Source organism: Engystomops pustulosus, chromosome 6 (assembly GCF_040894005.1).
Source record: "Engystomops pustulosus chromosome 6, aEngPut4.maternal, whole genome shotgun sequence".
NCBI lineage: Eukaryota > Metazoa > Chordata > Amphibia > Anura > Leptodactylidae > Engystomops > Engystomops pustulosus.
This window is the reverse complement of record NC_092416.1, coordinates 170,381,963-170,406,739: the sequence shown is the minus strand read 5'-3', so window position 1 is coordinate 170,406,739 and position 24,777 is coordinate 170,381,963. Positions and strand designations below refer to the sequence as shown.

General features: G+C 45.6%; 1 protein-coding gene and 1 long non-coding RNA gene across 4 annotated transcripts in view; one reads left to right on the top strand and one right to left on the bottom strand.

Moving 5' to 3' along the window:
* Positions 1 to 24,777, top strand: part of LOC140064979 (uncharacterized) — a 69,104-nt gene that overhangs the window by 14,357 nt on the left and 29,970 nt on the right. Inside the window, exon 3 of the long non-coding RNA XR_011847838.1 lies at positions 10,018 to 10,180. This is a non-coding gene — a long non-coding RNA (uncharacterized lncRNA). The remainder of the gene's footprint in view (positions 1 to 10,017; positions 10,181 to 24,777) is intronic.
* USP36 (ubiquitin specific peptidase 36) lies at positions 1,006 to 24,738 on the bottom strand. 3 transcript variants are annotated; one of them, XM_072112349.1, is made up of 19 exons: positions 24,429 to 24,738; positions 22,117 to 22,367; positions 19,540 to 19,758; positions 19,317 to 19,427; positions 13,356 to 13,458; positions 13,198 to 13,265; positions 13,031 to 13,101; positions 11,699 to 11,781; positions 10,790 to 10,901; positions 10,555 to 10,695; positions 10,038 to 10,138; positions 9,087 to 9,225; positions 8,278 to 8,871; positions 7,200 to 7,330; positions 5,612 to 6,154; positions 3,207 to 3,361; positions 2,942 to 3,106; positions 2,125 to 2,240; positions 1,006 to 1,235 (listed from the first exon to the last, which is right to left on the bottom strand). In XM_072112349.1, exons 2-19 carry the CDS (start codon positions 22,358 to 22,360, stop codon positions 1,107 to 1,109), a joined length of 3,225 nt encoding a protein of 1,074 aa, XP_071968450.1. In that variant the 5' UTR covers positions 22,361 to 22,367; positions 24,429 to 24,738; the 3' UTR covers positions 1,006 to 1,106. The 3 variants fall into 3 exon arrangements, with proteins under 3 accessions (XP_071968450.1, XP_071968451.1, XP_071968452.1); XM_072112350.1 differs by lacking the exons at positions 22,117 to 22,367; positions 24,429 to 24,738 and adding an exon at positions 21,333 to 21,418; XM_072112351.1 differs by lacking the exons at positions 22,117 to 22,367; positions 24,429 to 24,738 and adding an exon at positions 21,073 to 21,279.

The window sequence follows — 24,777 nt, the reverse complement described above, 5'->3', positions numbered from 1 at the left end:
CATGGAACACCTACCCCTGAAAGGGTTATATACACATCAGCCAAGTTGTCTTATGGTGACCACCGCATTGGGGGACTTTTCTATTCATTTGCCCTCAGTCTGACGATATTACCCGATGCGCCGCCCTCTATTGTTTTTGTTTTTCCTACTATGTGGACTAACGTAATGGGCAAAAGATGTCTGGGTTTTTAAAAGGTGTATGTCGGCAGTACAACTAGGTGGAGGATGGATAAAGAAGTGTAAACATCTAGGGTGATGGTAATGGAGGTTGCATGATGGAGACATCCAAGTTTCAATGCCACCAAGTTCTAGAATCGCAATTACAAAGTAGTCAACTACTTCGTGTGCAATGCCTGGGCTCCTCGATGAAGACTGTACTAGTCTCCTTATCGGACACAAAGTGGTTCCCGACGCTCGGCCAAGCCGAACACTTGCATGGGGAAAGCTGGGGGAAAGGAGTGCTGAGGAATAACACAAGGCCACCTTGACTATAACTGCCCTATAGCTCCAGAAAACCATCATCAACCTATAGCTGCTTTACTGTTATTTAGGTAGCAACCACAACCAGGCTGCATGAGTGACGAGACTTGTTCGACAAAAAATTTGGGCTCCGTTCTTCCCACACTTGCAGGGAATATTCCTGGGCGTACAGTACTGTCCAGCAAGAGAGTATAACCACGAAAGAACACTCAGCATCATTGCTATATGGACGCAACAGGACATCCAGGCTATACGTCCATTTATGTGGGGGTCATACGTGTACATGTAGTGTGGCGTAGCCTCCGACTAGTCACAGTCTGCACGGCATGATGACAGCGAGAGGATAAGAGCGAGTGGTCAGCACCCGGTCTACATGGACATATGGTTTCTCAGCGACTTGCGCTGCACCCCCAATCACATACCACAGAGTCATTAACTTTCGTTGCCAACGTCTCGTAAGAGTTTGCACAGGGCGGGACGCTATACAGATTTCCAATAACAGAGCTATGACACCTCACACAGCTCTCCGAAAAATTCAGCACTTTTATTACTCCAGGTCAGTGAGAATTGATATCGAAGAGAACACAGAGTCAAAGACGGCACACGAGTGATCTTCCGTATCGTCGTCAGTACTTGTATGCCATCCGGGAGAACTGTCGAGACTGAGTGACTGACCAGAAGTTACGCCGATTCTGAAGAGACTGAAAACCATTTTTGTTTCGCCACTTGTCACGTCGAAATTTGATCTTTTTCGCCTAGAACAAAAGGAAAAAAATAAATAAATGTACGCATGAATTGAGGGTAACATACACCACCTTCCCATTGCTTTATCTTTTTTTATATGGAGGGTGTTCAGGCAGTAAGTTATTACATGGGCTGCTAGAGACCGTACACATCCGTGCCTGCTGGGAGGACAGTGGGGGAGATTTATCATTAGGCTCCTTGGGGTAGTTCTAGGTCTGTCTTTGGAGCTCCGCTGCTCATCAGATTCATTAAAGGAAATCTACACTATGAAGCAAACATACATTGAGAATGCTGTACCTACACTGATGCAGAAACATATTTTGTTTCATCCCTGAATTGAGTGGTTTTGCTGAAAAAAAAAAACTTTTATAAAATGATGAGGCTGTCGCTCCTGTGACAGTCTCACCACTTCTCCTCTTACACTAATTTTGCGCAGCTTCAGAGAATGTTGTTATTACTGAGAAGTAATCAATCGCTGCACCAACCTCCAGCTGCTCTGTAATGTGTCTATGAACGGCAGTCTGCATGCAACCCAGCTTTCCCAAGGTCCCGAATTTTATAATTGTTTTTTGAGCAAAACCACTCGGATCAGGGATTAAACAAGATATGTTTCTGCATCAGTGTAGCTTCAGCATTCTCAATGTATGTTTGGTTCACAATGCATGAAAACAAATGGTAGATTTCCTTTCAATGGCTTCGGCCCTTAAATAAAATGTTCTTATGATCTAGAAGTCTGGGATTGTTCTTTCAAAAAGTGCTCCCCCCTCAGATAGCAGAGAATTTAGAATCCTTATTGTTGCGATTGATGGAATTTCCGTTGGTCTTTGTTGTAACAAATCCCCCCATTCACGTCGTCAAACAAAATTAAACTTTAATCTAGAATCCACGCGGCTTTGTTACCTTTCCTCTGTCGAATTCGTCGTCCCATTCGTCTATAACTGTGCTATATTTTGCCTCTTCTGCATAGTCCACGGCATCTTTGACCACAGCAGACTCTTCTCCATCCCAGGTACTGACTGAAAATAGGTAAAAAAAAAAAAAAAAAAGAAGTGTCATTTTGGACATATGCGCGCAGTGTTCCATTATGGGGTTCAACGAGGAACGCGGCGATACCTAACAAGTTTATGGTTTTTACTATTTATTTTTATAGCAGTTCTAGGGAAAGGGGGGGGGGTGATTTGATTTTTTTTTTTAATTTTAACTTTAAAAAAAAAAAATAAAAATTCTTTTTTCTCAGTTCCCCTGTGGTACTTTAACCCTAGGTTGTCAGCTTGATCCTACCACACTACAGTATGGCAGTGTAAGGGGATTTTACGCATCTATTACAATGTGCCACTGGCACATGGTAACAGATCTCCAGAAACCATAGAGATTTGGATCTTCAGACCCAAGGCCGGCCGTCATAGTGACAGATCGTTGCTCCCCAGTGACGTCTGCCAAGATGTCGCCAATCAAATCAAAGGGTTAACACCCTCGATCGGTGCCATCTGCAGCCTGGTAAGGGGTTAAAGGCATTATATTAAGTTAGCAAGTTATTACCTAACCACAGGATATGAGATAACAAGCTGATCTGTGGGGGGTCTGTGTCCCGAGACCCTCAGCAATCTGGAGAAGGGGAGTTTCATTCTCACTAATGGCTGGCAATAGAAGGGGTATAAACTGCCTTCCCCAAAACTTGTATAGTCCTATACAACACACGTCCTCCCTCCCCTTGTACCTTCTGTCCCGTAGGCTTTATTGCTGGAGTTTTTCAGCAGTTCTTTGACCACAGACGAATCCTTTGTTCCGTCCCACGCCGGGCGAAATTTATTTTCAGCGCCATTCATTGGATTTAATCGCTTGTATCCATCCTTGATGTGAGTGTCCCATATAAACACAGAATCTAAGTACAGAGGGAACGATAGAAAAGATTATCCCCATCTTATAGCAGCACATCTTTCATATTAGACGCAAATTTTTTTCTTTTTTTAACATCATCTTACCAGAACCGAGTTCCGGAACCGTCTGCTTCTGTTTTCCATTGGATTCAGGTTCCACAGTCTGGATGCTGTCCTGTTCCTGCAGTTTTAGTTTCCTTTTTTTGGCTTTTTTCACCTTTCGGGCCAAATCCTTGTCATCGTCCGAATGGTTGGTGGTACTGAGAAGACAGATTGGATATAGTTGGGTGACCCCTTGTTCTTGTGCTTGAACTATCCCTCTAAATTCAGACATTTATAGCAATTTCTCCTAAATGGTCGGGAACTTTTCATCAAACTTTGAAGATATCAACGTTACAACTGATTACAAGAAACTGTATGACGCATCTTCTAGGAGGAAAGAGTCTCCGTCTCCACTTACTTTGGCTGCTATTTTGATTTCTACTTGAGTTGCAAGTGACAAGACAGAATCTCACCGAGTCAGACTACATAATAGCTCTATGGAGAGGGGAGGGGGAAGGAGTGAGACACAGCAGCTACGTCTCCACCAAGTAGCTAATAGTGCACTGTAATATCAGAGACAGAGACTAGAGAGATAACAGCTAGAGATAATGGGGCAGATTTACTTACCCCGGCCATTCGCGATCCAGCAGCGCATTCTCTGCGGTGGATTCGGGTCTTCCGGCGATTCACTAAGGCAGTTCCTCAGACGTCCACCAGGTGGCGCTGCTGCGCTGAAGTTCCCCGGAATGCACTGATCTTCACCAAGCCGGGCCGAGTGAAGGCAAGCACGAGTACCGCGAAACTGTTTTTTTTTAAAAATGCAGCGGTTTTTCCGAATCCGTCGGGTTTTCGACCAGCCATGCCCCCCCCCCCCCCCCCCGATTTCCGCCGCGTGCATGCCAAAATCCCGGGGCAATACAGGTAAAATCGGCGCAAATCGGAAACATTCGGGTAACACGTCGGGAAAACGCGAATCCCCCAAATGACCCCCAATGTTACTACTCAGATTCTGACACTGGACTGCTGACTGCTATACAAAGTTTGATAAAAAGTTAGTAACCCAATAAGTCTGTGTTATTGTTTTTTAAATTGCAGTATTATCCAAAGCGTTATAATCCAAAAGGTGGACTGTAAAAAAAAAATTAAAAAAACTAAAAAAATGAAAAAAAAAAAAAAAAATTTAATCAGTAAGTCAGAACTTAATGACAATCGCATTCTGTATATATTCTAGTATATACCGCAGTTTCCCTGTTCTGTATATGTTTTTAGGAACCAGAGTAGAACACAATTCACACTAACTGCGTTTACATGGCCGTTCATGGATGGCCTCCTTGTCCGGGATGAATCCTTCCCTGGGGATTACAGCTCATCATGGTGGGGAATAAGGGTAGGATCAGCTTCTGTTACCATATAACAATCCTTTTAAAGATTATAGATGGTTCAGAAAGTACCTTTAATGAAGACTCAGAAAACTATGTATGATCATATACAAATGGAGGCAGTCTGGGCGTGGATGCTAGCTGCCACTTATACAGGCGTCGATAAAACCTCTATGTAAATATTATAAACTCCTAGCAAGATGGAATTCAGCAGAGAATGAAAAGCTTATTGGGACGGAATAAATATAATTCGCTGTATTCACTTGCATTGATTTACTCATATACGTGCAATTTGTGACTGATAAGGATGTGCACAAAAGAGAGGCTACTGAATATGTGCCTAATCTTTTCTAAGGGTTCAATGCAACACAGTGCTAAAGCCTTAAAGGGGTTGGCCACTTTTCAATAACTCATCTATTAGACACATTTCTGCATGTATGTGCACCTGTGTCTTTGCCTCCTTTAAAAGCTGCAGAATTTCCCCGTTCCAAACATGCTGCCCTCTGCAAATACACAAACAGCTGCAGTCTCTATCACTGCTGCAGGAGGTCCATGTGACATCCAACTCTCTCTTCTCACAGTCCGTCTACACTGACAGAGACCGGGAGAGGGAGGCCTGCTGTGCTGCCACAGCTCAGAAATGTAAGGGGAAAAGTATGGAGAGTTTGCATTCCATACAAAAGTAAGTAGCAGGGCTGCTGAACCACTTGATGAACATTCATTGCACAAGGGCAACTTAAGTAAAAAGAGTGGCCTTTAAGTCTAGGCCAGATGCACGGAGCAAGTTTGTCAGACCAAGAAAGCTTACGAATAGGGCATGTGGGGACCCTTCACAATTCGGCTTCTCTCCCTGCCCGCTACAGGTTTGTTGCTTCAGCTCACAACTGGGCAGGAAGAAACTTATAGATACCGACTAGGATACCGACAAGGACCGACTACTTGTCGCTTTGGCCACACTGAAGAATTGCAGCATTGTAGCTGTACAGGATAATACATATAGGGGGGTTCTGTGGGGGGCTCATCTTATGGCTGTTCAATGCAATACTCAATCTCCGATGGATAGTGTCAATGTAAAGTCAGGGTTCTTACCCATTTATCTGGATCGGGGTCTCATCCTGCACCTGCTGATCAGACTGTGTGTCCTCCCTCTTCTTCTTTCCCGTTTCTGACGCAGGTTCTGTACTTCCGTCGCCTTGTATTGGTCTGCTCTTCTTATGTTTTACTTTGCCTTCCTTTGCATTGTGATCACTTACAGTCCGTGTCTCCAGGTGGGATATGACACTTTCTGTCCTCCCTTCGCTTTCCAGCTCTTTCCTCCTCTTCTTTTTCTTCTTCTTGCTCTTCTTTCTTTCCTCGCTGCCTCCATTGCAGATTTCCGTATGCGCTTCTACATGGTGTTTGTCTTGTAGCTTTGAGGACTTGGTGCCCAGTGTTTCGCTTGCGGGGTCTTGGAGGGGCTCGGTTGGGGATGATGTACAATTTGAGAAAGGGAGGCTGGTCGAGTAACTAAGTGGAGGGTGTTTGGATGATTCTGCTTGGTGCGGTGTATGTTTTGCATGGAATTTGGAAGGTTTCGGCTTAGGAGTATTGCCACAAGTCCCAGGAGAGTTGTCTGCAGCTTGAGGAGATTCCCTGAAGACAAGACATGACTTTAAATGTAATATAAAGTTGTGTTTTCCATTTTTTGACACCCTCCATACATGGATGCAGCATTTGCGAGAACTGGATAGATGGGGGTCCGCTTCTTGTGATAAGTGGGGGCCCCAGCAGTCAGACCCTCACCGATCAGGACAGGGGACAACTTGCAAACTTGGTGCAACCCCTTTAAAGAGGACCTGTCACCCCATTTATCAGCTAAAAGTAAGCAGCTCCTAGTGCTCGATCAAAAGCCCCAGTGTTAGAGTGATAGCGTTACCGGAAACCTCCGGTAACGCTATCTAACACTGCGGCAGGGTATAGTGTAATTGTCGGACAGCTCGCAAAACTGTCTGACGTATTCATGAGGGGGGCGGGGTTGGGGCGGTGACTGCCGCCTAGCGCGTGGCAGTCAATGCCGGCCTATGGAGCGAGCGGGGCGGTCCGGGGTAGAGGCAGCGACTCGGACCGCCCCCCTCATGAATACGTCGGACAGCTTTGCGAGCTGTCCGATGATTACACTATACCCCGCCGCAGTGTTAGATAGCGTTACCGGAGGTTTCCGGTAACGCTATCACTCTAACACTGCGGCGTTTGATCGAGCACTAGGAGCTGCTTACTTTAGTAATCAGCTCCTAGTGCCGATAAATGGGGTGACAGGTCCTCTTTAACTTACACTGTATCCTGTGGACCGGACAACCCCATTAACCCTCCCAATACACCTCTAGCAGAGTTACCATGTCGGATGCCAAAAACAGAATAAAACTTCCGTTTTATCCAAATTCTTTACAGCGAAATACAACATCCAGAAAATCAGGGACAAGATCATGATATAGTTAGCAACAGATAGTATTTCAGCCTCAAAGTATCAGCTGGCATCCTTCTTGCGGCAAAACAAAGTGCATTATTTATGTTTTTTTTTTTAATTTTTTAAAAACAATTACACAAAATATACAATATGAATGTAGAAATTTTTTACCATCTTGGAAAGTGGAGAGCGATGACGTGCGATTTCGGTTTCGATTTTCCCTGTGCCACTTACCGATGCGTATGGAGCAGCTTGGTTGCGGTAGGACCAGGGGAAACAGAGATGGGATGAGTGGAGCCGGCAGTGATGGAGCGGGGAGGAAGGGAGCGGGCGTCATTTCTGCTTCCCTTCGGCGGCATGCTGCCCTGTAGTTATTGACATAAATAAAATCTTGGTGGTGTAAAGAAAAAAAAGGGAGGTTCGAGGCAAATGAAAAACAAATGAAAAAGAAGGGGGGAAAAATAGAGATTTTATATATATACGGCCATCAGTCAGGTAAATAAATGTGATATACAGCTGGCGTATAGGGATGCGCAGGAGGAAAAGAGAGCGATGAGAGAGATGGAGATGGTAGACCACAGCCACAGCAAAAACACGTAGAGAACGGGATTACAAAAAAAATAAAATTAGCGAACAAAAAAAAAAATACCGAAATGTAAAAGGATATTAAACATATAAGCAATATCCAATCAAATAGGAAGGATTTAGAGGAACTAGAAAAATCAGAAAATAATGAAAAGTTTAAGAAAATCTACCACAACTGTGTGGTAATCTTCTTATATTTGTTATTCCTGCCCTCCTTCCATCTAAAATCAACTTTTAAAGTTATGCTAATGAGCCAGAAGCGCTTTGGGGAGGCGCTACCAGAGCCCCTCTGTGCGGTTACACTCCCAAACCCACTGTGTGAGATTAAATCAGGCAGAAGGAGCATTGAGGAGGGGGAGACTCTAACAGCGTTTGAAGCTACAGCATGGAGGGGCTCTTGTAACACTCCCCCAGAGTCCTGTAGACTCATTAGCATAATTAATAAAGTTGATTTTTAGAAGGAAGGAGACCATGGATAACAAATATAAGAAAATTAACACAGTCACGGTGCCTGGATCTATGAGTAATGTAAAGATTTCCTTTAACAAATGACCCCCACCACTCCCTCATGTCATCTCCTTATAGAAAGAAGTTCCTAGCTGTAGTGGGAGCCTCCCCCTCCACTTGGCCATATATTAAGTTTAGTAATAAGTTCCCAGTTGTATATAAAGTCAATGATATATCCAAATGTACAGCGTTTGTTGCACCTTGTAACAATCTGTCTCACCTTTTTAGCGGACAGGGCAAGTTTTTTGGCAGGTGGTGGTGACATCGTAGTCAAAGCCTCGCATACACCGGCCAGCGTGGGCGACTTGGACTTTATGGCGGCGCTTGTACCGGGCTGTTCGCCTTCCATTGTTGGGGAGCAGCATGGAGACGTCATGTTCCCGGCTGTGGGGGTGCTGGGAGTGGAAGATTGGCCGTTCATCTGAGAGTCTTGTTGCTTCCCGTTCTCGGCTTCCCCATTCTTGGACTTATTGCTACTATCCTGAGTTTCGATACTTCCCGTTTTTGAAGCGGAAGACGAAGACAGGTCGTCGCTGTCCCAGTTTGTCTTGGAGTCGTCCTGCATGGCGGCTTCGTTCGTGGGGCTTGTGGCTTGAGACGCCTTTAACTTGGCGTTGAGAGGCTTTTTCATTCTACTCAATGGATCGTCCAAAAGACAAGGGGCGTAGGACGTCTTACAGCCGAGTTTAGGGGAAGGGCCCGCGCTGAGAGGACGCGTGCGGTTTACTCCGTTGTGGTGCATGTGCGTGTGACTGCCTGGCATCCCATTGTCTTCCGGTTTTAGTGGCTTCTTCTCATGTAATCCCTCCGGCTTCTGGAAATTAAACATTTTGCATGAAATTTTTATGAAATTTTACAAGCTATGGTCCAATAAGTTCAGGCATAGTAGTGGTTAGATGGTGGTAACCGAGATAGAGAGATACATATATACACAAACCGATTAGAATTAGGATGGATAGACAAGAGATACAAAATGCAGAGCAAAAGGATAGATAGGTAGGAAGATAGAATGGTCCCTAAATTATTCACCTTTCCTATAAGAGGAGATGAGAGGCTGCCATTGGACACCGTCTTCTTCAAGGTAGGAGGGACAGAACTGGGGCGAGGCATTTGATTTTGAGACACTTTACAGATAGAGGCATCAAAGCTTTTCTTTGTCTCTGGAACCCTGTAAAAAGAGAAGATAATAAAAAACTAAAGAGACGCAAACAAGAATGACGCTGGCCGGGTAGGATTGCCACATTATTCTATTATTTTCTACATCTTCAACCCCTTAGATGCTGCGTTCTGTAGCGGCCTCTGCAGCCAAGAGGTTAAAGGCAAATTGTCAATTCATGGCAGGTCGTCTACATGAGCGATCTCCTTACGTTCCATTCTATATAATAAAGCGCAACCGCACATGCACAACAAGACACCAAGACCCCCAATTCTCATCATAACTCAGGAAATCTACCATCAAAATCAGGGACACTTATTTTCCTTTTATATTTATTATTCCTACTAAAATCAACTTCTATAAAGGCTCCAAAGGACGTTACCAGATCTCCAGTGCTGTAAATGTACAGTGCTTTACCGTGCTGTTACAATGAGCAAAACATGACCCCCCCCCCCCCCACCCTTTGTAATCTAGCAGCCGCAAGAATGCAGGGGGAGAGGAGACCAGCTCTGCTCAGTGTAACAGCCTGTGAAGCTACAGCACTGGCTCTAGAAAAACCCACCAGAGCCCTTTTGGCTTATAAGCATAAAAGTTGATTTTAGAAGGAAGGAGGCCATGGGTAACAGATATAAGAAGATACCACAGTCACGGTGCCTGGATCTATGAGTAAGTGTCCCTGATTTATCAGGTGTTTAGCGTGTGTTATTGGGACACCCCCCTGAAAAAGTGCAATTTTATTTGGAAACATAATATTTCAGTGCAGTTTTTGCATGCTCACGTATTACATTTTTATTTTTATTACAGACATGGGGAATAAAACCTACCTCAGGTAGAAGAGGACGTACGCCTGCTGGTTCAGCACCACCTTGATGTTACTGGCATGAACAAGGGAGTCGTTCATCTGATACCACTGTCCATTACTGGCCTGCGGGGGAGAGGAGACCGTCACACGGATTACAAGATGAGGGTAAATTATTTTAACATCCAATTAGTCAAATTAAGGCTATATTCAGATTACTATAACAAGGAAAAACGTCACTGATGTGTCAAATAATGGTCACCAACAGTGTCCAAAAGACCCCACTGCTTATAAAAGATGTTGTATGGGCTTTGGCGCACCTCCCTCCTGGACTACGAGACATCAACCCAACTACAATAGTCATGGGATTGCAGGACTCTTCAGGAGCCGGTGCCACTATTTAGATTGCTCATGCTAATTTATCACCTTAACAACACACAGGGGGTAGATTTTCGGGGCTGAAAATATGACTAATCCGTTCCTTTAAATGCAAATCAACACAAAAGTCCTTTGCGACGTACAAGCGACATACAGCTACTTACCTTTACGTAACAATAGTAGTGTCCAGCATGACAGCTGTACCCAGAATGCACCAGGACAGCATAGAGCGCATACATAACAGGGTCCCCATTGGTCTGTGACATGTATGGACGGATGTTTAAAAATTCTGGGTATCCAACATCCTACAAAGGAAACAAGCAATAAGTAACGTGAAGGTTTTCATTAAGAAGCAAATCCAACAAAATCCTGAAACACAAATACGTGATATTTTCTTACCTTGGTTATTTTGCCGCCGCTAAAGTTGGCAAATCTTTTCAGTGACAGAGTGAGGACGTTAGAGGCTCGATGGACGCTGAACCTCTTGGTGGCAGGAACTTTCTTCTTGCATCTAACAAGTAAAGAATACAGTATCAGGCTACATTCACACATACACACACACACACGTACGTGTGCGCATTTCGGTGCACGGGAGCGCTGATCACCCCTGCCCCTCTCCATCCAGATACATGGTGCACAGCGCCGTAATACGGGGAAATATAGGACATGTCCTATCATCCCTCCCAGTACAGAGCGGCACGGTGCCGCATGTGTACTGCTCCGTGTGCCCATTGCCGGCCTATGGGGGACGTATATACGAGGGTCATGTATACGTCCCTCAACGGTCGTGTGAATGTAGCCTAAGCCTCAGAAGTAATAACAAGGGCCAATACAATCATGATTGAAGAGGATGTATCGTCAGAAGTTCGATTTTAACAACTTTGGGTAAATCAAGTGCCTAAGGGCTCATTCAGGCGGCCATTATTGGGGCGTGATCTAGTCCCATGATTTGTGACCAGATCATGACCCCTCCCCATTAGACTTCTAAGGCTCCCGGTGAAGGTGCAGTTAGCATCATGGCTGCTCATCTGCCTATGGAGGGAGGAGGGGTGAAGAGCGCTCACCATCCCACCACCCGGCCCTGCTCGAGAAACTGCAGCTAAAATATGGACACGGTCATGTGATACCTGTATAAAAAGGAACGCTCCGGTCAAAGCGAATTCACGTAATAATACACGGTGCGGGGCCAGAAGGGAGAAGCAGTACTCATCCTAGAACCTGCTCCTCCCTTTATGAATAATACAATGTATCCGCTGTGACTGGAACGTTTGTTTAAGTTTTCCTACTATTCCCAGTATTGGTTCTTACTTTGCACACATGTAGGCATTTTCTCCACTCAAAACATCCGATCTTACAAACAGCTCCAGGGCACGGATAATATTCGCCGAGTGCTGTCGGGAAAATCAAAAGTGTATTAAAATAAAAATACAATAAAAAAAAAAAAAAAAAATAATAAAGAATCACAAGACAAAGACTCTGTATTACAATATTATTTGCCGCTAAGTCACAAAACCCAAAACACACATTACGTGCATATCACAATACTTGGCAACTTTTATTAACCCCTTTATGACCAGGCCTGAAAAGGCTCTAATGACTAGGGTAGTTTTAGCAAATATTTGTATGTATTTAAGGTTTAAAGACCTTTTATGGGGTGCTACCTTAATCTTTTTTAGAAATACATTACATTAAAAGCTTTTCTATAAAAGGGAAGGGCACGCAGGTCCAGATAATATAAACTAACATATAAAGCCTTCAAGCAATGCCAGAAAAAACATCCATCCAAATAACAATATATTTCTGTATTAACCAGAACCACTTATGTGGTGCACATAATGTGAGAGCAATAGAGAGCACAAGTTTGCAAGATTAAAAGGGGTTATCCGGGTTTAAAAAATTTCTTATGGCCGGGCTGGGGAGGGCTATTTAAACACAATAAACATGTACTTACCTCCTCCGGTGCTGCCGATGTCCCGCGCCGCGGCCCGTCTTCTCCGTGCGCCGGTTTCATTACACCGGCGCACAGGGAGCTTCCGGCCGGCCGGAAGCTTCCATGCGCACCATCTCTCAGCGCTTACAACGCTGAGAGATAGGGACGGATGGGAGGAGCCGGCCACATCGCGGACCGGAAGTTCCCTGTGCGCGGCTTCTGTGCCCCTGTAAACAAACAGGGGCACGGATCAAAGGGACCGCGGTGCGGGACATCGGTGGCGCCAGAGGAGGTAAGTACATGTTTATTATGTTTAAATAGCCCTCCCCAACCCGGCCATAAGAAATTTTTAAACCCGGATAACCCCTTTAAGTCTGTCCATCACAGACTATGTTAAGCCCTCAGGAGTTTAAAAGTTATTAAAGGGGGGTAACATGGGAAAGAAATGTACCTTTTTTTGTGGCCTAGATAGTTAAAGGAATTTTTTTTTGGGTGGGGTGTTAAAGATACAAAAACTTTATGTAATGCATAGCATTTATATTTTTTTTATTTTTAAATTAACTCAAAATGACCATTATAAAAATGAATGCCCTAGTTTGGATATAGACCACGTATAGCCAACTATGGCAATGTGTTTTTTTTTTTTTTTTTTAACATATTTATTTTATTGGGAAATATTCAAATTTATTTCTTAAAACCAAATTATTTACCCTTATCTCCAGCGCAATATCCAGATATGGGTCAAATGTGTCTGAGACGCTCTTACAGACCGAACATTTTACTGAAAAAGAAGGAAAAAAAAAAAAAAAACCATGAATAGCCGCAATATTTATATATATTTATTAATGAGTTCAGAGTAAGCGCTTTCCTCCCTCACCTCGAGATCGCAGGTAGCCTCCAAATATCTGGTGCACTAACGTAGTTGCTTGGCTTTGACGATCCAGCCTGGGAAAATAGAAATTTTTGAAAAGTGATTCCAAGAGGAAATAAAGAACATTCCACGGATCCCTAACAAAAGGTTCTTTATCTCCTTACTTGGCGTATCCATTCAGACAAGCCTTCTGCATGGCGTCTATTGTGTAGCGCAGGAACTCGTGCGCATCTTCTTGGCTCCCAAATCGGAAATGACGGGCAATTTCTAAATTAAGAATGACACAAGTAGGAGGACAGGTTAGTGCTGGACTACAAGGCTGACACTTCATTGATTCTTGCACTGTTGAGAGAGATGGTCCAGCCATGATCAGATATCCCCCTATAGTTCAGTATAGAATCAGTATGATTATCTACTTCTTATTTTCCCCAACATCTCTTTGCTCTTTGGTGTATTTTTAGTTCAATTCCTTTAGTGTACAGCTCTGTTGTGACCTGTGATGACAGTTTAGCTACAGTGTCACCAGGGAGGCGGAGGTAGTCTGAGACACACCCACCATATCATCATTGGTCCAGACTGCTGTGTTTTTTTTTTGTCTCCACCGATTGGCTGCTCAATGAGAATTTAGGGGACAGACAACCGTTTCTCATTAAATTAAGGTAAAATAATAATAATAATCTTTATTCATATAGCGCCACCAAATTCCGTAGCGCATTACAGATCGGAGGGGACATATACAAATAAAATAAGAGAGTACAAACAGTCATATGGAACAATAGGAGCGAGGGCCCTGATCACAAGAGCTTACAGTCTATGAGGATGAGGGGGGTGACACAAGAGCTTACAGTCTATGGGGATGAGAGGGTGACACAAGAGCTTACAGTCTATGAGGATGAGAGGGGTGACACAAGAGCTTACAGTCTATGGGGATGAGAGGGGTGACACAAGAGCTTACAGTCTATGGGGATGAGAGGGGTGACACAAGAGCTTACAGTCTATGAGGATGAGGGGGTGACACAAGAGCTTACAGTCTATGAGGATGAGGGGGTGACACAAGAGCTTACAGTCTATGAGGATGAGGGGGGTGACACAAGAGCTTACAGTCTATGAGGATGAGGGGGTGACACAAGAGCTTACAGTCTATGAGGATGAGGGGGTGACACAAGAGCTTACAGTCTATGATGATGAGGGGGTGACACAAGAGCTTACAGTCTATGAGGATGAGGGGGTGACACAAGAGCTTACAGTCTATAAGGATAAAGGGGTGACACAAGAGCTTACAGTCTATGAGGATGAGGGGTGACACAAGAGCTTACAGTCTATGAGGATAAAGGGGTGACACAAGAGCTTACAGTCTAAGGATAAAGGGGTGACACAAGAGCTTACAGTCTATAAGGATAAAGGGGTGACACAAGAGCTTACAGTCTATAAGGATAAAGGGCTGACACAAGAGCTTACAGTCTATAAGGATAAAGGGGTGACACAAGAGCTTACAGTCTATAAGGATGAGGGGGTGACACAAGAACTTACAGTCTATGAGGATGAGGGGGTGACACAAGAGCTTACAGTCTATGAGGATGAGGGGGTGACACAAGAGCTTACAGTCTATGAGGATGAGAGGGTGACACAAGAGCTTACAGTCTATGAGGATAAGGGGGTGACACAAGAGCTTACAGTCTATAAGGATGAGGGGGTGACACAAGAACTTACAGTCTATGAGGATGAGGGGGTGACACAAGAGCTTACAGTCTATGAGGATGAGGCCCTGATCACAAGAGCTTACAGTCTATGTGGATGAGAGGGTGACACAAGAGCTTACAGTCTATGAGGATAAGGGGGTGACACAAGAGCTTACAGTCTATGAGGATGAGGGGGTGACACAAGAGCTTACAGTCTATGAGGATGAGGGGGTGACACAAGAGCTTACAGTCTATGAGGATGAGAGGGTGACACAAGAGCTTACAGTCTATGAGGATGAGGGGGTGACACAAGAGCTTACAGTCTATGAGGATGAGGGGGTGACACAAGAGCTTACAGTCTATGAGGATGAGGGGGTGACACAAGAGCTTACAGTCTATGAGGATGAGGGGGTGACACAAGAGCTTACAGTCTATGAGGATGAGGGGGTGACACAAGAGCTTACAGTCTATGAGGATGAGGGGGTGACACAAGAGCTTACAGTCTATGAGGATGAGGGGGTGACACAAGAGCTTACAGTCTATGTGGATGAGAGGGGTGACACAAGAGCTTACAGTCTATGTGGATGAGAGGGGTGACACAAGAGCTTACAGTCTATGATGATGAGGGGGTGACACAAGAGCTTACAGTCTATGAGGATGAGGGGGTGACACAAGAGCTTACAGTCTATAAGGATAAAGGGGTGACACAAGAGCTTACAGTCTATGAGGATGAGGGGGGACACAAGAGCTTACAGTCTATGAGGATAAAGGGGTGACACAAGAGCTTACAGTCTAAGGATAAAGGGGTGACACAAGAGCTTACAGTCTATAAGGATAAAGGGGTGACACAAGAGCTTACAGTCTATGAGGATGAGGGGGGACACAAGAGCTTACAGTCTATAAGGATAAAGGGGTGACACAAGAGCTTACAGTCTATGAGGATGAGGGGGGACACAAGAGCTTACAGTCTATGAGGATGAGGAGGTGACACAAGAGCTTACAGTCTATGAGGATGAGGGGGTGACACAAGAGCTTACAGTCTAAGGATAAAGGGGTGACACAAGAGCTTACAGTCTATAAGGATAAAGGGGTGACACAAGAGCTTACAGTCTATAAGGATAAAGGGGTGACACAAGAGCTTACAGTCTATAAGGATGAGGGGGTGACACAAGAACTTACAGTCTATGAGGATGAGGGGGTGACACAAGAGCTTACAGTCTATGAGGATGAGGGGGTGACACAAGAGCTTACAGTCTATGAGGATGAGGGGGTGACACAAGAGCTTACAGTCTATGAGGATGAGGGGGTGACACAAGAGCTTACAGTCTATGAGGATGAGGGGGTGACACAAGAGCTTACAGTCTATGTGGATGAGAGGGGTGACACAAGAGCTTACAGTCTATGTGGATGAGAGGGGTGACACAAGAGCTTACAGTCTATGATGATGAGGGGGTGACACAAGAGCTTACAGTCTATGAGGATGAGGGGGTGACACAAGAGCTTACAGTCTATAAGGATAAAGGGGTGACACAAGAGCTTACAGTCTATGAGGATGAGGGGGTGACACAAGAGCTTACAGTCTATGAGGATGAGAGGGTGACACAAGAGCTTACAGTCTATGAGGATAAGGGGGTGACACAAGAGCTTACAGACTATGAGGATGAGGGGGTGACACAAGAGCTTACAGTCTATGAGGATGAGGGGGTGACACGAGAGCTTACAGTCTATGGGGATGAGGGGGTAGACACAAGAGCTTACAGTCTATAAGGATGAGGGGGTGACACAAGAACTTACAGTCTATGAGGATGAGGGGGTGACACAAGAGCTTACAGTCTATGAGGATGAGGCCCTGATCACAAGAGCTTACAGTCTATGTGGATGAGAGGGTGACACAAGAGCTTACAGTCTATGAGGATAAGGGGGTGACACAAGAGCTTACAGTCTATGAGGATGAGGGGGTGACACAAGAGCTTACAGTCTATGAGGATGAGGGGGTGACACAAGAGCTTACAGTCTATGAGGATGAGAGGGTGACACAAGAGCTTACAGTCTATGAGGATGAGGGGGTGACACAAGAGCTTACAGTCTATGAGGATGAGGGGGTGACACAAGAGCTTACAGTCTATGAGGATAAGGGGGTGACACAAGAGCTTACAGTCTATGAGGATGAGGGGGTGACACAAGAGCTTACAGTCTATGAGGATGAGGGGGTGACACAAGAGCTTACAGTCTATGAGGATGAGGGGGTGACACAAGAGCTTACAGTCTATGAGGATGAGGGGGTGACACAAGAGCTTACAGTCTATGAGGATGAGGGGGTGACACAAGAGCTTACAGTCTATGAGGATGAGAGGGGTGACACAAGAGCTTACAGTCTATGTGGATGAGAGGGGTGACACAAGAGCTTACAGTCTATGAGGATGAGGGGGTGACACAAGAGCTTACAGTCTATGATGATGAGGGGGTGACACAAGAGCTTACAGTCTATGAGGATGAGGGGGTGACACAAGAGCTTACAGTCTATAAGGATAAAGGGGTGACACAAGAGCTTACAGTCTATGAGGATGAGGGGGGACACAAGAGCTTACAGTCTATGAGGATAAAGGGGTGACACAAGAGCTTACAGTCTAAGGATAAAGGGGTGACACAAGAGCTTACAGTCTATAAGGATAAAGGGGTGACACAAGAGCTTACAGTCTATAAGGATAAAGGGGTGACACAAGAGCTTACAGTCTATAAGGATAAAGGGGTGACACAAGAGCTTACAGTCTATAAGGATAAAGGGGTGACACAAGAGCTTACAGTCTATAAGGATGAGGGGGTGACACAAGAGCTTACAGTCTATGAGGATGAGGGGGTGACACAAGAGCTTACAGTCTATGAGGATGAGGGGGTGACACAAGAGCTTACAGTCTATGTGGATGAGAGGGGTGACACAAGAGCTTACAGTCTATGTGGATGAGAGGGGTGACACAAGAGCTTACAGTCTATGAGGATGAGGGGGTGACACAAGAGCTTACAGTCTATGAGGATGAGGGGGTGACACAAGAGCTTACAGTCTATAAGGATAAAGGGGTGACACAAGAGCTTACAGTCTATGAGGATGAGGGGGGACACAAGAGCTTACAGTCTATGAGGATGAGGGGGGACACAAGAGCTTACAGTCTATGAGGATGAGGGGGTGACACAAGAGCTTACAGTCTATAAGGATAAAGGGGTGACACAAGAGCTTACAGTCTATAAGGATAAAGGGGTGACACAAGAGCTTACAGTCTATAAGGATGAGGGGGTGACACAAGAGCTTACAGTCTATGAGGATGAGGGGGTGACACAAGAGCTTACAGTCTATGAGGATGAGGGGGTGACACAAGAGCTTACAGTCTGAGGATGAGGGGGTGACACAAGAGATTACAGTCTATGAGGATGAGGGGGAAACACAAGAGCTTACAGTCTATGAGGATGAGAGGGGTGACACAAGAGCTTACAGTCTATGAGGAGGAGAGGGTGACACAAGAGCTTACAGTCTATGAGGATAAGGGGGACACAAGAGCCTGTAAAATCATAAAACTAGGTAAAATAGGAAGATTATCAGGTAGCTGCCAAACATAGGAGAAGGTACCTTAGTAGCGAGGACTCTGTGGTCAAAATATTACATTAAAGGAACCTGTCAGTAAGAGGTTTAGGGCCCCAAACCTTTTTAAAGGGAACCCGTCACTTAATCTAACCCAAGCTAACTAAAAATATCTTTTAATATCTTTATAACTATCCCTATATTGTTCCTCCCAATGCCTGAAAAGTTCCACAGATCGTTTGTAACCTTGACTCAACATCTATGCATATTCAAGTCATGTAGCGCAGCTTTCTCTTCAGCCAAATACTACATAATACATGCTGGAAGGGTGAATGACGAGAGAGCGAGAGAGACTTTCTGTATGTAACTGGCTAAAGAGAAATCAGCTCACCCTTCCCTCAGGAATTCTCTTTAGAAAATGCAATGAGCTGAAGACGTGAAGGGCACGAATATGCCAACACAGCTCAGAGTAAAGCCAATTATCACATGGGGTCATTTGCATAGATGGCGAGTCAACCTTTCAAACAGGCTGTGGACCTTTCCAGGCATGGGGAGGAACACTATAGGGATGGTTGTACTGTTTTATAATAGCAGTTTTCATAGATTAGATGCTCAATTAGTGGAAAGTTATTTCAGCGTCAGGTTCCCTTTAACTTGTCAGTGTCCACATTCTCGAGATTTCCGAGGGGAAGGGTCCCAAGACTTGAGTTGGCTATGGACTCTTGGTGCATGTGTACTACTAATAGTTAAGGTCAGTACACCAACATTGACAGCATCAGTTTTGCAATTGTGAAAGGGATGCGGAACAAAGTCTAATGAACCCCACACACAGGAAAAAGCCACCAGAAAAGGCAAGGTAAAAAAGGTTCTCTTACTCTTCAGTTCACGGATAAAAGACACCGGCTTGATGGCGTTTCCGCTATTTGCGAAAGCTTGGATGAGATGGTTCTGCATAATACACAGCATACAGAATCCACCCTGCTGACCTGAAGTTAGAAAAGAAATATTGCATTTTAGTTAGTATAATATTTATTTTGGGCCAACGCATGTGGTTATTAAACGTGACACGAGTAGAAGGCTTAGCGCTAATCTACTCACAGTTGCGGCTATGCTCCTTAGACAATAGGTAGTTAGCCAGTGGAGGAGTGTAGGTCAGACATTGCACCGTAGAATTTAGGAAGCAAGTATTTCCCAGATTTTGAAGTCCAGCGCCCACCCTGGAGATTCGTTCCCATTTCATGGATAACTTCTCGACTGGAAAGAGAACCTTCTGAGGATGTGGAACGCCATCGGAGCTGCCGGATGCGAGGTCGTTACCTGGAACCAACAAACAAAAGCTTAATTGATCATCAGCAAGTGTGACCGCCTCTATAAATGAAGATGTTTTGGTTGTTTTTCTGGTCTGGAGTATTCAGATGCATTTTAAGAGGTGGAAAGACATCAACTATGACCATGGAGAAGTAAATGCTGCTGCCCATCAATTTTAAAAGTCCGTTCCCAAAAAATTCTACATTAGGAAGCCAAACAGCATCCAGCACAAGTGGTGAGGATATTGGCTTGTTCTGCAGCTTCCGATTCAATAGATGGACAAGGTAAAGGTCAATTCCCACCAGACTACACAAGAGAACTTTACAGAGGTGCTGCCTGGTGCCCACCAACGCTCTAGAGAGATGCCGAAACACAAACTGGACCGGAACCACATATCACAAGAGACACAGCTTGCATTTACCACCCGTTTGCAACTTAAAAAACCCACAGATTCAGAAAGAAAAATCATCCACCTCATAAAATTTTGCTTCCACCCCTCCTTGAATATAAATCACCAACTCCATGGAAACACTCATCATCTCTACCCACACAGGGAGAGGAGCACGGACATCAAAGTCACAAGACTTCAGGGCTTTTCCCCCATCCGAAATACAGTTTCTATATCTACAAAATATGCATATAACCCGCTCGCCACTAGTGAGGCGGATCTTCTGAAGGAGAGCTCATTTACATATTTATCCCGGCTGGACCTCCACAAGGAGAACCAGAGCCCCCAAAGAATATTCAGAACATCAAAGCAGAGTTGCGTCTATTATGTATCTCATGTGTTACTACTATAATGTGCAAAGCCCCTCATACAACAGAGGGAGTCACCGTCCCCTTGTGTGATGACCTATCCTGGAGGAATAACATTTAAACACATTCCCTTTAAGGGCTAGTTCACACGATCATGCTCACTCAATGAACCAGGACCATCTGGTCACCACATTTCACAGACTAGCCACTGCTACAGGAAAGAGCGTGGAAGCCTCGTAGTTCAAATGATGATGCAAGGAGTCCCTGCATGACCAAATTTACCAAGTTGCGTTGAAATGGATGGAGTGATTGAAAAAGCTGCCTGCGTACGGAGACGAAAACGTGCGTGAGGCATAACATGAACCCAGCGCCGAGCTGCAGCATGTGGCAGTGTTCACACAGGACTGTAACTTGTGTTCATAAACTGCAGCAGAATTAGTGGGATTCTCCTGCGACCTCCGCAGATACATAGATAAGGGCTTGCTTCAGAAGACAACCCCTTGAAGCACCTTAAAGTTCATCAGCTTTGTTGCCGGCTCATTTTTAAATTTCATGTTATTTGCTTACCACCAGTGTACGAGGACACTTGTCTACACGAGAAGTCAGGGAGACTAAACCACTGTAAAGGTTGTTACGACCCCGTGGTTTAGGTTACACGGTCAGTTTTTCTGATCCAGTTTTTGAAGCTAAAAGCAGGCTTAGATTATATTTGGTAAAGACATATCATTGAGAGGAATTACTACTCCTCTTTTGTTCACTCCACTGGTTTGGACATCAATAACTGCCTCTGAAAAACTGAACGTGTCTCCAAATCGCCCGATAATCACCTCCGTCCGAGGTCGCAAATGCTTTTTAATTTGCTTGGTCCGCAGCACAGTCATTCAGTGAAACTGACATGGTGCGCATGACCTCAGCGCGCATGCGCCAGAGGGACAGTTGAACCTTCGTCCACCAATACGTTGAAGACGCACAGCCGATCCTGAAGGGGAATGTCGGGATCATTCATCTCTACTAAGGGCACCAGAGATGGGTTTGAAATTAGTTTTTTTAACGGCACCAGACAGAGATGATATAGGGGCGTATTGGACACTAAACAATCACGTCATAAAGATCTGTGGGTGGTTAGACTTTTAAAGTCTAACTACAGGCTTTATGCAGGAGTAGGCCCCAGCGCACAACAGTACATGGGGGTCGTGAGCCAATCGCAAAATCGGCAGCTAGCTCATGGCAACCACATAGGTGCATTGTGTACGGTCATGCAGTCAGCAACCATGTCTCAGACGCCAAACATAGTGCAGGTCCTGTTCCTGCCCGGATTTTCGGCAGCTCTCTGTGGAGCGGAGAGTACTGATCACCAACCCCCTTCTCCAAACCCATGTCCTCCGTCTGATGTGAGAGGAGGTCACACACAGTGGATAGAGGTGTCACTATGCTCCATCCCTGGAGATGCACTAGGGCTCGCTATGGAACCTGCAGGACCCATCGTGTCAACATGTCAAGACCCCTAGAGTATGACACAACTATAACCCACTGGAAAAACTGAATGATGACAGGAGGGGGACGGGATAATTTGCCCACATGACCAGAATACAATGAATTGAAAAGCCTTACTCTGCTTCTGGGGTCCTTCGATGCCCCTCTGGGAGGTGGCCGGTTGCAGGGCAGGACTCAGCAGGATGTACTTGCTCTTCAGCGTCTCCAGCTGGTAGTAGAAGCTTTTGCTGGCCGGCTCGAATTCGATTTTTTGTAAAAGGATCTTTTTGGCAGAGGAAGTGAGCAGCTTCCCCAGGTCCACATCATCCGAGTACTTCCGGCCTGGCTTCAGGGCATCTTTTAGTTTCTCCACGATCGGCATTCTTGCTCTATAATGCAAGGGACAAAAAGGAAATTAAGTCAAATTTATAACATTTTTCAAAAATTCAGCAGAAGCCTAGATTTGTATGGAGGAGTCTTCCCCAACACCCAGGGTGAGACACCTCAGCCCCACAGATTCACTAGAACTTGTGCCAGAAAACTGGATCAGGTAATATCTGAAGTCACAATCATCCCCTGACTGGAGTAAGTCTCAATCTTGACATACTGGACTGGACATACTAGAGCCCCCAAATAATTTTTGTTCCATGTCCAGTAATAGAGTGAATATAGGGATCGGACGTCTTATTATGGGATGGTCAGGGGTCCGTTACTGGATAGAACAATACAATATGGGCCCCATTTAGTTATTAGACAGACTGCAGGCAGGGCTGTGGGGTCAGTGACCATTTTGGTAGAGTCGTTGTCGTGATAAAATGGACAAACTGACCCCACGAGTAAATAAATTAGAAAATTTCCTTTAATTGTCTGTTCTATTCCTAATCTAAAGATTTAGCACAGGAGCGAGCGACATTTGTTGGTCCCAGGGCCATATTGTAACACTGCTGAAGGGGCCACATCAGTAAGCAGCACCCTGGATGCACAACCAACAACAGAACAGCACAAAATACCACCCTAGAAATGATAAATGCCACAGTACAGCAATAAATACCACCCCGCCAACCAAATACTGCAGAGTAGGCCACATTATTAATGGAGAAACCCCCAGAGCAGATAATACTGGAGACCCCAGAGCAGACAAATTAATAAATCTTCTCCTTTCCTGGCTCCTCTTCTCCTCCCTGCACCACACGGCAGCTTCTTCTCTCTATACACTGCTCAGCTCTGTGTCCTGCACTGGCTGTATGGGCCGGCATCAGGACCCAGGAGAAGTACAGTACAGCTGACAAGTACTTACCACCCCTAGGACCTCTCTGCTGCTCTAGGTCCTGACGCCTATGCATATAGAAGGTCAGGACACAGAGTGGAGCAGCAAGTGAGGACCCGAGAGCAGTGACTTCTCAGCTGTACTCACCTCTACCCGGCCTCCTGCACCAATGAACGCTGTAATCAGTTACTGAAGTGCTTAATGGACTCTGTCAGCAGGGTGCGAACTGCGTGATACATGTAGGTGCAGGTTGTGGACCCCTGACCTACACTAATTTGAGATGAACGTGGCTGCACTTTATGTACATGCTCAGCAGTGAAGCTCCTCCACTACAGATCAGAAATGGCCACATTTAGCTCAGCATTGCTACAGTGATCAGGAAAACAGGACTGCGGCGTCAGTGACCATTTAGGTGGATCAGGAGTCGGAAGTTGGGGTTATCGACCCTACAGCCCTCACTGCAGCAGTGGTCGTCATATACCGGGCCCTCTATGGACCAGATACGCCAATTTGTCCGGATCACACGGCCGGACCCGAATGTCAGGTCCAGTCATCTCTAATAACGGTAGACAAAGCGCGGCAGTATGGCGGTATTATAATTACCATCTAGCCACATGATCTGTAATAATAAGTAAACACTTGAAAACATATCAGAGTAGTATCTACCATATTAAACGCCTAAATTCAGCCTTGACCCTAAACCGTGTACTCAGGGCTCGCAGCCTCTACCCTAGGGTATAATACCGCCATATCGTGCCCATGTGCACTTCTACTAACACTTTCGCTCCTTGATTTTTGCTTTGAAAACACCATTGAAACCTCAACACGTGAAATTGCAGCTTCCCAGTCTCACACACGGCATGTAACGTGGATTATGTTAAAGAATGTAAAATATTGCTGGGAATCTGCTATTTGATGGGGTCTATCCCCGGATCTCAAGTAAACGCACATCAGACTGTTTATGTGAGGTGTGAACAGTGTCTGAGCTGCGGGTGACATGTGTGTGTCCAGGCCCGGCTGCTCTCACATGGAGCACATGCAGCCCAGACGTGCCGTGTGTCAGCACCTGCACCCCCGGCCAGCACCCGCACACCCGGCCAATCAGCTGCGGCCCCCGCACATATCAGGGCGCTATCCAGCCGTGACCCCACACACATGATCGGCGGTGACATGCTGCACTCACCCGGCCCCACTCTCTCCGCTCCAGACTCTGGGACTTCCTGTTCCGCTCCTGCAATATCCGTTCCCGGGGCTGCTGACTAGCTCATGGCCCAGAGGCGGTATCCGTACACACCCCGGTGCTACACGTCAGCCCCCGGGAGATGAATTACCCCGGACTGCTCCGCTACCACCCGTACGAGACGACTCTAGAAGTGTCGCGCCCCGGCCATGATGTCGGAGCCCGGCGGTGCACAGTATCCTATGAGAGCGGCCCCGGCCCAGGCCGTGACTGCAGACAGGAATGTGACGCCGCAGCGCGACCTCTAGCGTCTGACGTCAGCAGCTGCTGAGGTATTTACCACAAGTGCAGG

Excerpts from the sequence above, each read along its gene's own strand:
- USP36 (XM_072112349.1), bottom strand. The coding sequence starts at position 22,360 with ATGCCGATCGTGGAGAAACTAAAAGATGCCCTGAAGCCAGGCCGGAAG. Across the intron at positions 8,872-9,086 it reads CATCTCCTCTTATAGGAAAG|AAGCCGGAGGGATTACATGA; the intron begins GTGAATAATTTA and ends TTTAATTTCCAG. Across the intron at positions 3,362-5,611 it reads ACCCCGATCCAGATAAATGG|TACCACCAACCATTCGGACG; the intron begins GTAAGAACCCTG and ends CTGTCTTCTCAG.